General features: G+C 42.1%; 1 protein-coding gene across 3 annotated transcripts in view; it reads left to right on the top strand.

Annotated features, from left to right (window-relative positions):
• Positions 1-11,343: 11,343 nt before the first annotated feature.
• Positions 11,344-15,053, top strand: part of SLC22A15 (solute carrier family 22 member 15) — an 81,133-nt gene continuing 77,423 nt past the window's right edge. For 2 of the 3 annotated variants that reach the window (XM_047083646.1, XM_047083647.1), the window contains exon 1: positions 11,344-11,469. In XM_047083646.1, coding sequence (XP_046939602.1) covers positions 11,383-11,469 — 87 coding nt within the window. In that variant the 5' untranslated portion in view covers positions 11,344-11,382. The remainder of the gene's footprint in view (positions 11,470-15,053) is intronic. The other variant, XM_047083645.1, reaches the window with a different exon arrangement.

Below are 15,053 nucleotides of genomic sequence, written 5' to 3'. Positions count from 1 at the left end.
TCGGTTAAGCAGCCAACTCTTGGTTTTGGCTCAAGTCGTGATCTCACAGAGCCTGCTTGGGATTCTCTCTCTCTCCCTCTCTCTGCCCCCTTCTCTCTCTCTCTTTCTCAAAATAAATAAATAAGCATTAAAAAAAAAAAGATTCTCTCTCTTGGGGCACCTGGGTGGCACAGGGTCAAGTATCTGACTTCAGTTCAGGTCATGATCTCATGGTTCGTTCAAGTCCCGCACTGGTTTCTGTGCCAACAATGCAGAGCCTGCTTGGGATTCTCTCTCTCTCCCTCCCTCTGCTCCTCCCCTGCTCATTATCCCTCTCTCTCTCTCTCTCTCTCTCTCAAAATACATAAAAGCTTCAAAATGTCCAGCCGATGCACAAACAGATTAACGGCCCGCTAGAATAAAATCTAATACGCTTGAACTAAGACAAACTCCAGTGCTCAATAACAAACATTCACAATTTCTAGAATTCAATAAAAAACCACTATATAGGAGCAGCAGAAAATTGGGACCGATAATCAGGAAGAAGAAAAAAAAATCAAGCAATGCCAACAAACCCAGAACGGAAGAGACAACAGAACTGGCAGATTAGCAGACAAGGACTTCAAAAGTTATTATAAATATGCCCATGAGTCCAAAGGAAAACATACACGTAATGAGAAGTGGAAGATATAAAAAATGAACATATAAACAATCATATCAGGATTTCTTTTTCAGAAAACTTCCCAATCCCCCAAGCTGTAACTATCCCTGTGGCCCCTTTCTATAAAAGATGTTGTTTCATGTAAATTTCTACTTTCGTTTCCGGTATGGAAGAATTTTAGAACTGTCTTGGGGAACATACCGTATATAATGAAGGAAGTTTAAAGTGACCTTGCAGGTGCTGTGGAAGCCGGCAGACGGGCATGACTGTGACAGAGCTCCAGCGCACTTTTGCGCAGAGTTGACGTTGTTTGTGGAAAGTGTAGGACTTCCTGGTCCCTGAACACAGAGCGGGTGGCTAGGGCAGAAAGGACCACCAGGTTGCACGCATCTCAGGTGTACTTGCCTCATGGCCCATCTGAACCTGAGGTCTAACAGTTCTGAGCCTATTACCGCAGAGCTCTTGGTAATTGCTGGCCGTGTTATCTTTTTTCCTTGTTTGTTTTCCCTCCTTTTAACCATCCTTTGGGAGCTTTAAGGGCATTTTTTTTTTTTAAGGTATACCCTTAACATTAAAAGAGAGATTAACGGAAAGGAAAGCATCAATGTTCAAGAGCTCATTTGAAATACTTGTGAGTCTTTATTGTGGTTATGCTGATTCTAGGTCAAATCAGGCAATTTAGGGGAAAGGGAGAAGGGCTGAATCTTCTCTCCTAGCTCTGCATCCCCGTCAAGGAGATGTGGGCCTCTCAGGAAGATATTCATCCCGGGGCATGTGGGTGGCTCAGTCAGTGAAGTGTCCGACTCTTGGTTTCGCCCCAGGTGGTCATCTCATGGTTCATGGCATTGAGCCCTGCACTGGGCTCTGTGCTGACAGCGTGGAGCCTGCTTGGGATTCTCTCTCTCCCTCTCTCTCTGCCCCTCCCCTGCTCTCTCTCTCTGTGTCAAAAATAAGTAAACTTTAAAAAAAAAGATACTCATCCCATAAACATTGCCATCAAAGCTGAAATTTCAAATGTTCAATTTTCAATCTCTCATGTCGTCAGCCTTTTCAAGTCTGTTCTATGGTAGAGAATGGATGGGGCCCACATTACTTTGGTTCATAGATCGCTCAGTTCCTAAAACGCGAGTATCAAAGCTTCAACTTTAAAATTCTAACTGGTTGGCCATATTTTTATTTCAAATCTTTAACTGAAAACTCATTTATTTCTGTACTGCCCCATGCCGGTAAGGGAATTAGAGATCGTGTTTTTAGCTATTCCCTGGATGAGGGAAAATAGAAACCGGGGGCTCAGTTGAGTGCACCAAGCTGTCACGCTTATATCTGGTGCCAGCTGGTCACCTGTTGGCAGGGCCAGAAGAGAGCCCTGGGACTAAATCCATCCTGGCCTTCTACATCCAGCTTCAAATAGAACATTTCCATCAGAATGCCTCCTCCCTCTGCCAGCCACTCCACTGAAGAGGAAACCTCTCTGCTTAAGTGATGTCTAGTTATCAGCTTGTATTTTCATATCCCACAAATTAAAAACTAAATTAACTTTGAGGAAATATCTTTCCATTACGTGTTGTTCGAAGAGATACCCATCTCCTTGCAACAGAGCACGTTTTTATCTCACAAACATGCAGCAGGAAAAAACAGGGATAAAAATAAAAAATAAGGGGCGCCTGGGTGGCTCAGTCGGTTAAGCATTTAACTCTTGGTTTCAGCTCAGGTCATGATCTCAGTTTGTGGGATTGAGCCTTCGTCGGAAGCTTGCTTGGGATTCTCTCTCCCTCTCCCTTCCTCTCTCTGCCCTTCCCCCACTCTCTCGCATGCACACACTCTCTCTCAAAATAAATATAAACTAAAAAAATAAAAACATAAACTCAAAACAACTCAGGTATCTTTATGCAGGTATCTCTCTTATCATTTGTATCGGTTTATTTTATGCCATAGACATTTTGCTTCTAAAATCCTGCCTTCTTTCACTTATATTATTTCTTCATTTTACCCCCCATGGACAGGTCTGAGAGGAAGACAGAAGGAGAGGAAAGCTGGTCACCAGGACACTGTAATGACAATGACACATCAGTAGGGACATAGGCATTTAACAGACCAAGCTGAGAATACACCATTAACAACCCAGACAGAAGTCATCATCTTCCGTCATCAACTGAAATTAAAAAGTACCTCCAAGGGGCGCCTGGGTGGCTCAGTCGATTGTGTCCGACACTTGGTTTCAGCTCAGGTCACAATCTCACGGTTCGTGAGATCCAGCCCCGAGTTGGGCTCTGCACTGATAGCACTGTGCCTGCTTGGGTTCCCTCTCTCCCTTTCTCTCTCTGTCCTTTCCAGCTCTTACACGCGTGCGTGCACACACACACTCTCTCTCAAATAGTAAATACATGAAAACTTAAAAATAAATTACCTCCCAAAGAACCGTTTGCTGCTTTGTCTGCAAAAAGTGCCCCGAACAGTAAACCAAAGAGACACAACAGCCTTTAGTGGATTGTCAGAAGACTTCAGGAGGTGTAAATTGTAATTAGCCATATGCCAGACATTCACAGCCCAATAAGAAACATGCCTGATGGTGCAGGATCTCTGTGGCCCAGTTTTTCAGGTCAAAAGCAGAATGGCTGTTGAGGAAGGAATAATCCACAAAGGAAAACTACAACCCTATTCCATTCTTCAGCTTCCAACACAACAGATGAGAACTCTTCTGTGTGTGTGTGTGTGTGTGTGTGTGTGTGTGTGTGTGTGTGGCTGCAATCATGGGGCTGAGTTATCACATATGCCCGACTAGAGTCTCTGGCTTGGGAGACAGGCAGGGAAGGCCCTATTCAGCTAAAGCCCCAACCTTAAAATCATTGTGGGTCTAGGGGCACATTTACTCTTGTTTACAAAGGAATCAGAGTGCAAATATGTTACAAAGATAATGTTGTTCTATATTAATATTTCCACGCGAGAAAAACATTGTTTAGAGATGGGCCTATAATCCGAGAGGGGTCTCTGGTAGTTTTAAAAAACAAAAAGGCCCAAACTTTTGAGAACTTGGTTTTCATCCACTGCTCTACCAACTGTGGACTTCCGCTATGTTCCTTAATCATTTTAAACGTATTATCTAACCTCTGGTAGCCCTAATTCATCATATCTATCATGTCGGGGTTGGATTCAATGATTTGAAAAAAACAATGTTCAAAGTATGTGTATGAGTGCACCCTCATTTTCTTGAGAAAAACCATTCACTTCCATTAGATTTGCAAAAGGCCACATGACAAAAAAAAAATGGTGAAGGATGCATCTCAAGCCCTGGTAGGAGTGGAAAATGAAACCGAGAATATTCAAAATCTTGTGCTAGAATAGATAATTGACTGGAGGACCTGATTTGCTCTGTTTGGCTAAGGATTAGATACTCTTCTCAGGCAAATGAAGACTGAGGAAGAGGAGTTTATATTCTTTCAAATGCATTATGATCTTTTGGCTCAGAATAGCTGTGTGCCGGTAAACCGGGGATTCATTTCGTTCGGAAGATCATGCAGATTCTTTTTGTGAATTTGTGAATTATTGCAACTTTCCACTACGTGACTTCACTATTGGGAGATAACAAGATTTGGCTACGTTCTTTTTCTTTTTCTTTTTCTTTTTTTTAAGAGCCCGATGTGGGACTCGAACTCATGAACCATGAGATCATGACCTGAACCAACATCGGATGCTCAACTGAATGAGCCAACCAGGTGCCCTTGGCTACGTTCTTTTTAAAGCAGATAAACACAGGGACAAGAGCCCATAGGCTGAATGATAGACTGGAGAAGATGGGCTGGATTGTAAAGCTTTGTTTATGCTCTAATTGGTTCACATTGTTATGTTTGGATTTGGGGTTGATTTCACGTTCAGATAATGCAGCAAGTGTGCAACTTCCATAGTTGCCAACTCCTCCTCCACCCGTGCCATCCAGAACTGCAGCCAAGAAGGAAGTCTTCTCTGTAATGCAAGCATCCAGGGAGAGGGAGAGGCTCTGATGGTTTAATGCCTTATTCCTCACACCTACAACAATGCCCAGTAGGGAGGAGTTGCTCAAGCCAGCTTGCTGAATGAACCTAATACTTGCATTTTCAAATGGTTCAGGATTGATGACCTCTCCTGAGATTGAGTAGATCAAGTGTATCACACTTGGTTCTCTCTGAAGTCTACTTTGACTTCCTATTTTCTGAAAGCAATGTCAATTGCTGGTTTTAACTGGAAGGCCCAGTTACAGCTAGAATTCTCGATATGCAGGTTATCATCAGCTTTATGCAATACTCAACAGCAAAGATGGTTTAGACAGTTCCCATGGCCTCCAGATTTTAATCCTGGGCAACTTGGAAGCATCTGTCTGGTAGAGGGTAAATTTTCATCCATCCTACAGAATGCAGTCCCAGTGTATCCACCCCACGCATAAAGCAAATTCATCATTTTGGTCTGTATTCCCTTGATGAATAACTCCCATGGAAGGAATAGTAGCAACCACAGGCACAACAATATGGACATTTCCATTAAAATTGAGCACTCAAGAATGAATTTGTTGAATTCAATGAATGTCCTACTATCTAAACTTGATGCCTCTTGGGACAGCATGGAAACTTCGGCTCTTAGCAAGCAAAACACTCTACTACCTAAATTCAAACATACTTAATGGCTAATTTCCCTCATATTTCATATCCCTCTTCCATAACCTTCTTAATTTTAGACCTCACTCTATTCATCCTCTTTTGTTTTATTGCTAAGGTTTAAGACATGGGAATGGTCAATTTCTCCACATTAATTTAGATTTATTTTAGTATATGTTTGTCACTGACTCACGGATGGTTTTTGAACGAGAGTTGTTAGTTTGGGAGAGTTGTTAGTTTAGTCAACCGATGGAGACATGTCCTTTTCACTGCCAATTCCATTTTCTTTTTGCTTCTCTTCCCTCGGCCCTCGTGCTCCTTCCTCCCAGGAGGAAGGCTTCCTTGTGATCTGGTTATTCCCAACGTATTTGCTGTGTTTCTATCAACTTAATGTTGACAGAGGTAGTTGTACTTTGGCTATCTTTATTAAAGTTTGTTGCTGTGAAATACTAAAAATGAAGGGTTAGCACAGCATGAAGGTTTATGCAAAAGGAAAAATGTTCTTCAGATTTTTCAAAAAGATGGTAATTCTTGGTACATTTAGGTGGGTCTGCAACACTGATTGCCAAGGATCTGAAGCAACACTTGACATATGTGAAGTCTGTTATCTTGCACACCAAATTTCAGTAACCTTCTGGGACATCAGATTACCAATAAAGTAGAAGACATGATACAGTGGTTAGGTGTGCAGCTTTCAAAATAATAATGTTAAAAAAAAGGTTATAATGATCAAGTCTATTTGCTTCAAAGCTTTATCTAATTTACAGATAAAGTTTACCCTTTTTCTTCTCAGATCCCAAACAGTATGTATTTGATAGACACCGTATTCTAAACATTATTTTAATTTTTTATTATTTAAAAAACAACAACAACAACAACCCAAGATGCTCATTACTCCTGAGTGATAAAAGAAAGATCCAGGTTCTATAAAATTATGGGAGGAAAGGGCTTAAGAAAAAGAAAAATGAGAAAAGAATAGTCCGATGGGGAAAATATGCTCTCAAAATGGAACTCTTTGCTAAGAGCCACAGATGCAATACCTTGAGCCTCAGGAGAGCTTTAATTAGGCCAGCTCTTTCTTCAGCGCATGCTCAGAAGCTCTGGCGCTGACTGTAAATTAGGGCAAGAAAATCCAGCAGGGACCTGGGTGGGTTAAGGGGGAAGGGCAGGATCTTAAAGGGGCAACGACTATTTAAAAGAGCAATGCTGGTCAGCCCCACCATTCCTATTATAAGCCCTGCAACCCACCACTACCAACCTACTCCACCTTCTGTGTTCCCTATCTCAGTTAATAGCATCTCCATTTTTCCAGTCATCAAGGCCAGAACCATAGGAGTCATTCGTGACTTCTTTCTCTTTTGCCTGTGCAAAATGCAGTCGCTATCAATTTTTGAAATTTTACTTTAAATTTGACTTGACTTCTCCATCTATATTATTACTCTTCTGGTTTAAGCCCTCAGTCTTGCCTGGGCCCTTACAACTGGTGTTACATGCTTTTAATACTTCTACCAAATCATCTGTTAAAAATCACACTACTCCAGCTTAAAACACTTCAGTGGTTCCCATCACCCGTAGGAAAAAGTTCAAGCTGCTTAGCACTGCATACCTGGCCTTTATCAACCCATCAGATCTCATTTCTGACAACCCCCAGGTTGTACTTTCTTTTCTCATAATAGCCGACTGCTTTTAGCATAAATATCTAATAGAAGAAAAATTAATATATAAACTTTAAGGGAGTAAGATGAAATAACCCTCTTTCTACTTGACACATTATTTAGCTATCATATAAATATTAATTTATAATTTTTTCATTCTTATACATGATGATGTCAAAGAAAAACTTCCAAAAGTTAAAAATATAACCCTCTTACCAATAGAGAATGAACCTGTGTCAAAGATTTTATTTTAATTGGTGAAAGGACCAGTACTGTGGTAATAAAGCTCGTTCTAAGAGCAGTTGAGGAACTTGTAATTCCCAGAAAAAAAAAAAAAGAACATTAAAATAGAATTTCTAAATTTGATATAAAACAAGCTAATGTTTTATAGGATAATTAAATAATGGATTATCTTTTCTATTGAACATAATCATTTACACCTATCCCTAACAAAAATCTACAAATTTACATGTAAACACGTAGTCTCTGGACTCTAATTCATAGTAAATACAAAGTTAGACACAAGTCAGTTCTTTTACAGAATTAAATAATCCTAGGGTGGGCCTGTTAAACAACGCTTCATTACCACATTGAAAGGACACACACAGTTCTCTTCTTGCTTTCTTATTATTTCCAAGTGCAGGATAATTTTTCTTAACAATGGAATGTTTTTATTAAACTACTTCACATGAATCTTCCCCATCCATGTTTTAGCACCACAGCAATAACTTCTTGAGTCACCTAAAAAAGTTTTCCAGCATATGTAACATCTTTATGTTCTCCTATGTTTTCTCAGATAAAGCTTTCTTAGAATTATTGGAGAGAAAAAAAAAATTTCCTTTTACCATTCTAGATTCTCTGGCTGGTCTAATAATTAGAGAGATTAACAGGAGAAAAACATTTAATTTCACACCTACAGGGAATATGAATATGAGATCCAAGGACAAGCGAGGCAACTGGGGCTTATATGCTATCCTGAACTAAGGAATGGGATCGGGGCTGGGGCTTCAAAGGGGTGAAGGGTGATTCATAGGACAACATGAAGAGGAGTTGTTTGGTAATTAGATGTTTGTCCTACATTATAGATAAGTCTTTCAGATAAAAAATTATCTCTTGGGGCACCTGGGTGGCTCAGTCGGTTAAGCACCCGACTTTGGCTCAGGTCATGATCTCACAATCTGTGAGTTTGAGCCCTGTGTAGGTCTCTGTGCTGACAGCACAAAGTCTGGAGCCTGCTTTGAGTTCTGTGTCTCCCTCTCTCTGCTGCTCCCCTGCTCATGCTCTCTCTCTCTCTCTCAAAAATGAATAAACAGTAAAAAAAAAAAAAAAAAAAAAGAATGAATGAAAAAAATTATCTCTTAGTAACCAGGTCTCCTATCTAAATTCTTTTAGGTAGTTTAAAGGAGGGGAAAATTTTTCTTGAGTCTGCTGTGCCTTTATTGCCTTCAGCTAAAATAGTCAACATGTGGGGCGCCTGGGTGGCGCAGTCGGTTAAGCGTCCGACTTCAGCCAGGTCATGATCTCGCCGTCCGTGAGTTCGAGCCCCGCATCAGGCTCTGGGCTGATGGCTCAGAGCCTGGAGCCTGTTTCCGATTCTGTGTCTCCCTCTCTCTCTGCCCCTCCCCCGTTCATGCTCTGTCTCTCTCTGTCCCAAAAATAAATAAAAACGTTGAAAAAAATTAAAAAAAACAAAATAAAAAAATAAAATAAAATAAAATAGTCAACATGCCAGAGTGACACATTTTAGGGAGACTTGCTCTGAACTCCTTCAGAATCTTGTGTAGGTTCCTATGAGTTTGAAAAGAAAATAGGCATGTTAAATAACTATAAACATTGTAGAACAGTATATAGTTATGAGGATGTTAAAAAATGTAAGTGTAACTACCAAATTAATAATAATAATATAATAACGCAATCTGTAGGTCTCTAAAATAGCAAAAAGAGAGAAAGGCAGGATGAAAATGGCTTTCAGACTCCAACAGATGGCCAAGAAGAAAAAAAAAAAAAAAAAGAAGATGGTGAACAGAAAACACTAAATGAAATGGTAGAAAAAAATTCCAAATATATCACTCACAATAAATATAAATGGATTTAACTCACATGTTAAAAGACAAAGACTATCAAAGTGGATGGACACAAAATCCTCCCTCCATAAACATTTCTAAAACATAGTAAAAACAAAAGGATGAAGATAAAAAGACTACAAGGAAAATAATATTTAAAAACCCTGATGTTGCAATATTAATATCAAACAAAATAAAAATTAAGACAAAAGCATTAAAAAGAGGAAAGAGCTATTTTATCACAAGAGAAATGATTCAATTGGTCCTTTTATGTACCTACAGAAATAAAAAGAGAACTTGATAAAAACTCAAAAACAATAAACATTTTGGAAGATTTTGACATGTTTATTAAAAGTGGATATATCCAGTAGTAATACACATTACTTGAATACAATTAACATGATTGATCTAATATATAGAGAATCTTGCACCCAAGCAAATGGAGACTATTTTCAGTACATTCAGTCCATTTTTCTAAAATGACCACATTCCTGGTCACAAGAAACCTCAAACAATTTCCAAGATTTAATATCATCTTGGTTCACAAAGTATTTAAATTAGTAATCAACAATAAAAGGATGGTTTAAAAATAGCAATAACCTTTACTTGGAAACTGAAAAAAAAAGAAAAGAAGGGAGAAAGCATTAACAAATAACTTAGTGGTTTGAAGAGTATATTACAATATCATGGAATATTCAGAACTAAAGACAACAGAAACCACATCATGACAAAACTTATAGGACAGAGCAAAGAGAAATGCATAGCCTGAAATGTAATTATTCTTTAAAAAGTAACATTAGGGGAATCTGGGTTTCTCAGTCAGTTAAGCCACCTACTCTTGGTTTTGGCTCAGAACATTATCTCATGGTTCAGTTCGTGAGATCGAGCCCCCTGTCAGGCTCTGATTGCACAGGGCTTGCTTGGGATTCTCTCTCTCCCTCTGTCTCAAAATAAATAAATAAATATTAAAAAGAAAAGTAAAATTTAAAGCAAATAAGCTAAACTTTCAAGTCATGTAGCTAAAAAAGAAATACAGAGTAACAAAAGTAAGTAAGGGTGAAAAGAATTCACATAATCCACAAAATAGAAAACAAAGAAACACAGAAAGAAAAACCACAAAATAAAAACTGGTTCTTTAAAAAAAGAATAGAGAAAAATTTTTAAAAAGTAAAGAATAGAGAAACTCCAGCATGATGGATAAGAATGAGCAATAAAAATAAACAATATTAAGAATGAAAAACAGAGCATCAATACAACAAGAGCATGAGTTTATAAAACCCTATGAGAACAAGATGAACAAGTTAATTACAAAACAAACAAACAAAAATCTCGATTAAAATAGAAGCATTTTTTAAATAATACAAGTAATTTAAGAACACAAAGCCATAAAAATATATCTGATATTTCTATGTATCTCTGTAATACGGGGGTTCGCCCCGGCAAGACAAGCCAATCCAGATGGTTTAAAGGAGAGTTATACCAAACATTTCCAACTCATTTTTTTAAGCTGCTATGATCTTAATGCCAAATGCAAACAGGGACAGTAGGAAGAAAAGAAGACTTAGGCCTATCGCACTCTTTTAGATGTGAAAGCCTAGGTAAAACATTAGCTGGTCACCTCTTCTGTTCACAATGTATTGAGGGTCATGGCCTGGACCAGGGAATACTAGGCAGCTGTTAAAACCAACCTCAGGAGATGCAGGAATGAGGGGACTTAAGGTGGGCGACCCCTCTCTCCGCCCTGCCTCTTCTTCCTCCACCTTTCCCGCCTGGCAAGTGCTGCTTATTCTACAAACACGTTGGCATCCATCACCTCCAGTCTCACAGCTTAACCTTGGCTCTTTATTTCCTTTGTACCTTGTGCGTATTTCTATTTGCAAATGAGTCTCCCGGCTTTGCAAGAATGTGTTTACGTGTGACCCCCACAGCGCTAGCGCAGCGTTGGATCAGAAAGAAAGGCCGGCCAGCCCTCTTCTCCGAAGGCTCTGGCACGCCCCCAGCCCCCCGATTTATACAAAAGGACAAACAATGCCGAGCCGCCACCAGGTCGCCCGGTAATCGCGCCCCCGCCCCAAGCAGGGCCGGGGATCCGACTGGCAGCCGTTTCCGTGTTTCTCCATCGCCGCGGATGTCTCAGCCCGCGCCCACTTCCTCTTCCCTCGCCCCGCGAGCTGCGCGCACGCCAGCCCCTCTCCGACCCAGATCCCCGACGCGCAGCCCCGCGCCCCGCGCCCCCGCGTCCGCCCCCTCCCGGCCCCGCCCCGCCCGCGCACGCGCGCCGCCCCCGCGCCGGCTCTGGCTCTGCCCCCGCCCCCGCCCCACCCCTTCTCTCCCCTCCCCGGCCCCCGCTCCCGCTCCGCGCCACCGGGCCGAGCCGGGGCCGCCGGGCCGGGGCCGCCATGGAGGTGGAGGAGGCGTTTCAGGCTGTGGGGGAGATGGGCATCTACCAGATGTACTTGTGCTTCCTGCTGGCCGTGCTGCTGCAGGTGAGTCCCCCTCCACCCCCAGCGCCCCGCTGCCCCGCCTCCCGCGGATCCCCCGAGGGGCTCGGCCGGTCGCCCAGGCTCTGCAAACCCCGGGGGAGGGGGGGCACACGAGCCCCCTGCCCCCGTCCCGCGCGAGGGCCGGCCTGGGCCCCAGCACCAGGTCGCCGTCAGGCCTGGTCTTTGGTGCCCGCCCCAGCCTCAGAGCCTGCCCCCTGGGGCTGTTCCGCCAGGCCCACCCACCTGCCACCTCCAGTGGGAGAGGGAGTGGAGGGGGTGGTACTTTATCCGCCGATGAGCTGGTTAATCGTAGCGGATGCCGGGTTCTGCGGTTACCTGGGACAACGTCGTGAACCGTGAACGCGTGACGGAATTGTTACTCACCTGCGGCTCTGTCACCTTGGAATCTAGAACACGCAGTGAGCCCCGGTCGCCGCTGACGCTGACGAAGGTCCGACCTAGAGCGGCCTCCTTCAGTTCTGGGTGTCCACTTACCATCTTTTCCTGGATTCCAGGGGGCTTTCTGTTCCAGGTGCTTTCCGTGCATGGGGTTTATTTCTCCCCCGTTCAGGTTCTGCTGGGTCATTCTGCCCAGAGGCCAGCCTCGGGCTGAGACTACTATAAATTGAATAATGTCATCTACAATATGTATAAGATTCAGTTATAAAGTAGAATCATTACTTCACTGTACAAAATTCTCCCACACTGCTTGCTCACCCCAGCCCAAAAATGTGGGTTTAGTATGCTCAAGGTCGCTATAGATACACTTTGCCAGGCAAGAGTTACTCTTCCTTTGCCAGCCTAAATGGCCCATTTAATGACATCAGTTACCTCTCCCAATATTCTAAAGGCGTTTCATTCACAAATTCTTGATTAGTATCTACTGTGAGCCCTCATTTTACTACTCCTTCATTCAGCACATATTTAATGATGCCTACTATTTGCTTAGCAGGGGCTACCGTGGTGGGCAAATCAAAGCCCCTTTCCCCCCAAAAGACCCCATTCTAGTGGGAGGGGGGGTTGGGTGAGGCAGGCAGACAGTTCAATAAGTACAGTTAGTGTGCGATGATTATCCCGAGGAAAGTACAGGGAAGTCGTGAGTATAACCACCAGTTGCTTGAAACTGGCATAAGGCAACTGCTCAACAGGAAGGTAGGGGGTGGGGGAGGGTAAGAGTTGCCTTACTGATTCTGTTTTCCATTAAAATGTTTGCAAGTTCAGTTGTTTTTATCTCCAGCCAGAAGAGCTGTTCAAAGGATGGACTGATAGATGATGTCAGTCCTTTTTTTAGCAAAGCAAGTTTTCAGTTCACAAATATTCAGGATTCTGGAGTTCTTTAAGTTCGGTGTTTCAGCTTTAACTGTAATTTTCCTGTGGGGAAAAAGTACTTCCTAAATCACAAAACAGTATTTAATACAGAGAGTATTTCATTGTACCCATGATGCCTGATGTTCATTTATAATACTTTTTCTTTGAGAAAATTCTTTCCTCTTCTAACCAAGAATTCCAGGAATATAATTCCTTTTCTGAACAATCCCATCCCCCCATGCTTATACTCCACCTGCTGTCATTATCTTGTTACAGGCCTAGCTAGGTGTCTGCCTATTTAGAATAAGTTTGTCTTGAGGGAGTGCAGCACTAAAAAGGCCACTGTTCTGGGGCCCCTAGGTGGCTCAGTCAGTTAAGTGTCCCACTCTTGATTTTGGCTCAGGTCATGATCTCATGGTTCGTGGGTTCGAGCCCTTTGTCAGGCTCTGTGCTGATATGGAGGAATCTGCTTGGGATTCTCTCTCTCTCTCTCTCTCCTCTCTCTCTCTCTCTCTCTCTCTCCTCTCTCTCTGCCCCTCTCCTGCTTGCATGCTCTCTCTAAATAAATAAATAAATAAATAAATAAATAAATAAATAAAAACTTAAAAAAAAAAGGGCCACGGTTCTGGGTTCGAGACCTATTGTTTTTCTCATTTACTTTTCTTTATGGTTGGCCCAGTTGGTTTGCGTTTAGTACCAAAGAGCTCTAAGCCTGTGACCATGATTGTTCACTGATCCCTGCCTGACATGTGGTCAGTATTTGCCATTGAAGAACAGGGTCTTACGAGTATTGGGAGTGAGTGACTGTTTATCTTGTAGGTGTGGACTGGGAGGCACCCTGTAGCTGTGTCTGTCCCAACAATGCCTCAGTCCAGGCAGAAGTGAATCCTTCATAGTGGTACATATTCATGAGTATTCAACTGCCCCATTGATATACATGATAAAGGTGGTCTTAGGGTCACCCAAAGCTATCTTGGATATGAAAGTGGACATCACCAAAGACTTCTCTACCAAGTCACTTGTTGGAGATGGTTTTGGTTTGGGATGGCCTGTGGAGTGGGAATACTAGGAACCCCATTACACAATTATAATATGATGCTTTCATCATCTTGTGAAAGTTGCTTCTTCTAGTAGAGGAAGAAAGTAGGAAGCCCTTTTCAGAGATGGCTTAAATGGGAAGTTGATGTTTGCTTCAAAAATCAAAGCCCTGGGCACCTGGGTGACTCAGTCAGTTAAGTGTCTGACTCTTGATTTTGGCCCAGGCTCAGGTCAGGATCTCACAGTTCGTGGGTTCGAGCCCCACGTCAGGCTCCACACCAACAGTGCAGAGCCTGCTTGAGATTCTGTCTCTCTCCCTGCTCCTTCTCTCAAAAATAAACTCAAAAGAAAAAAAAAAAGAAAAGAAAAGAAACCAGAGCCCTGGGGTGCCAGGCTGTCTTAGTCAGTGGAGTGTATGACTTTTGATCTTGGTGTTGGGAGTTTGAGCCCATGTTGGGTATAGAGATTACTTTAAAAAATCTTAAAGAGCACTGGGTGTTGTATGGAAACCAATTTGACAATAAACTTCATATATTGAAAAAAAAAACAAAAAAAACAAAAAAATTTTAAAAAAATAAATAAAAAATCTTAAAAACAAAACCAAAAACAACAACAACAAAAACCCTCAAAAAAACCAAAGCCCTGGTCTACTGTTGCCCAAGGAACATGCAGACCCACCTGCAGAGCAGCGCTAGCAGAAAGAGAGCCCTGTACACAGTAGGTGGGACTCCCAGAGAGAGGGACAGCCAGACAGGGAGCCACTGCTGAAGCAAGAGCCTTTTCTGCATCTGCAGTGTGGCTAATGACCAACCCCAGTCGAGAAACACAGAACTAGAAGGGACAGAGATGGCAAATTCAGATCTTTTTGCATTTTCTTCTATCGGGGTTTTATTATTATTATTATTATTATTATTGTTAATGGTTTTAACCCCCTTTACTTCGAACATCCAAGTTCAAACTAAAAGGACAAAAGCACATCACAAAGCCAACTCAGAAGGTCTTTAGGTTAACCGTTTTTGTGGATTGTGGATACCATCAGGTAGCGTGTTGCAAGTTACCTCAATATCCGCTTGCCTTTAGCAAGGTGACTTCTGGCCACAAGCTTTGCAAACACAACCTTTAGAATCTCTACAGTGGTCACCTTTCAGGTACATAAAGGATTGATGCAGATTTTGTAGATCTCCCTTCTTATGCTGATGAAAATGCCCCTGACAAGAGTGATAGGCGGTTTGAAAGTAGAT

This window comes from Lynx rufus, unplaced genomic scaffold (assembly GCF_022079265.1).
Source record: "Lynx rufus isolate CCGP_SWC_20201006 ecotype Redwood Valley unplaced genomic scaffold, mLynRuf1.p SCAF_2, whole genome shotgun sequence".
NCBI classification, from domain to species: Eukaryota; Metazoa; Chordata; class Mammalia; order Carnivora; family Felidae; genus Lynx; species Lynx rufus.
Note: the sequence above shows the minus strand (reverse complement) of the source record. Positions and strands in the feature narration are given on the sequence as shown.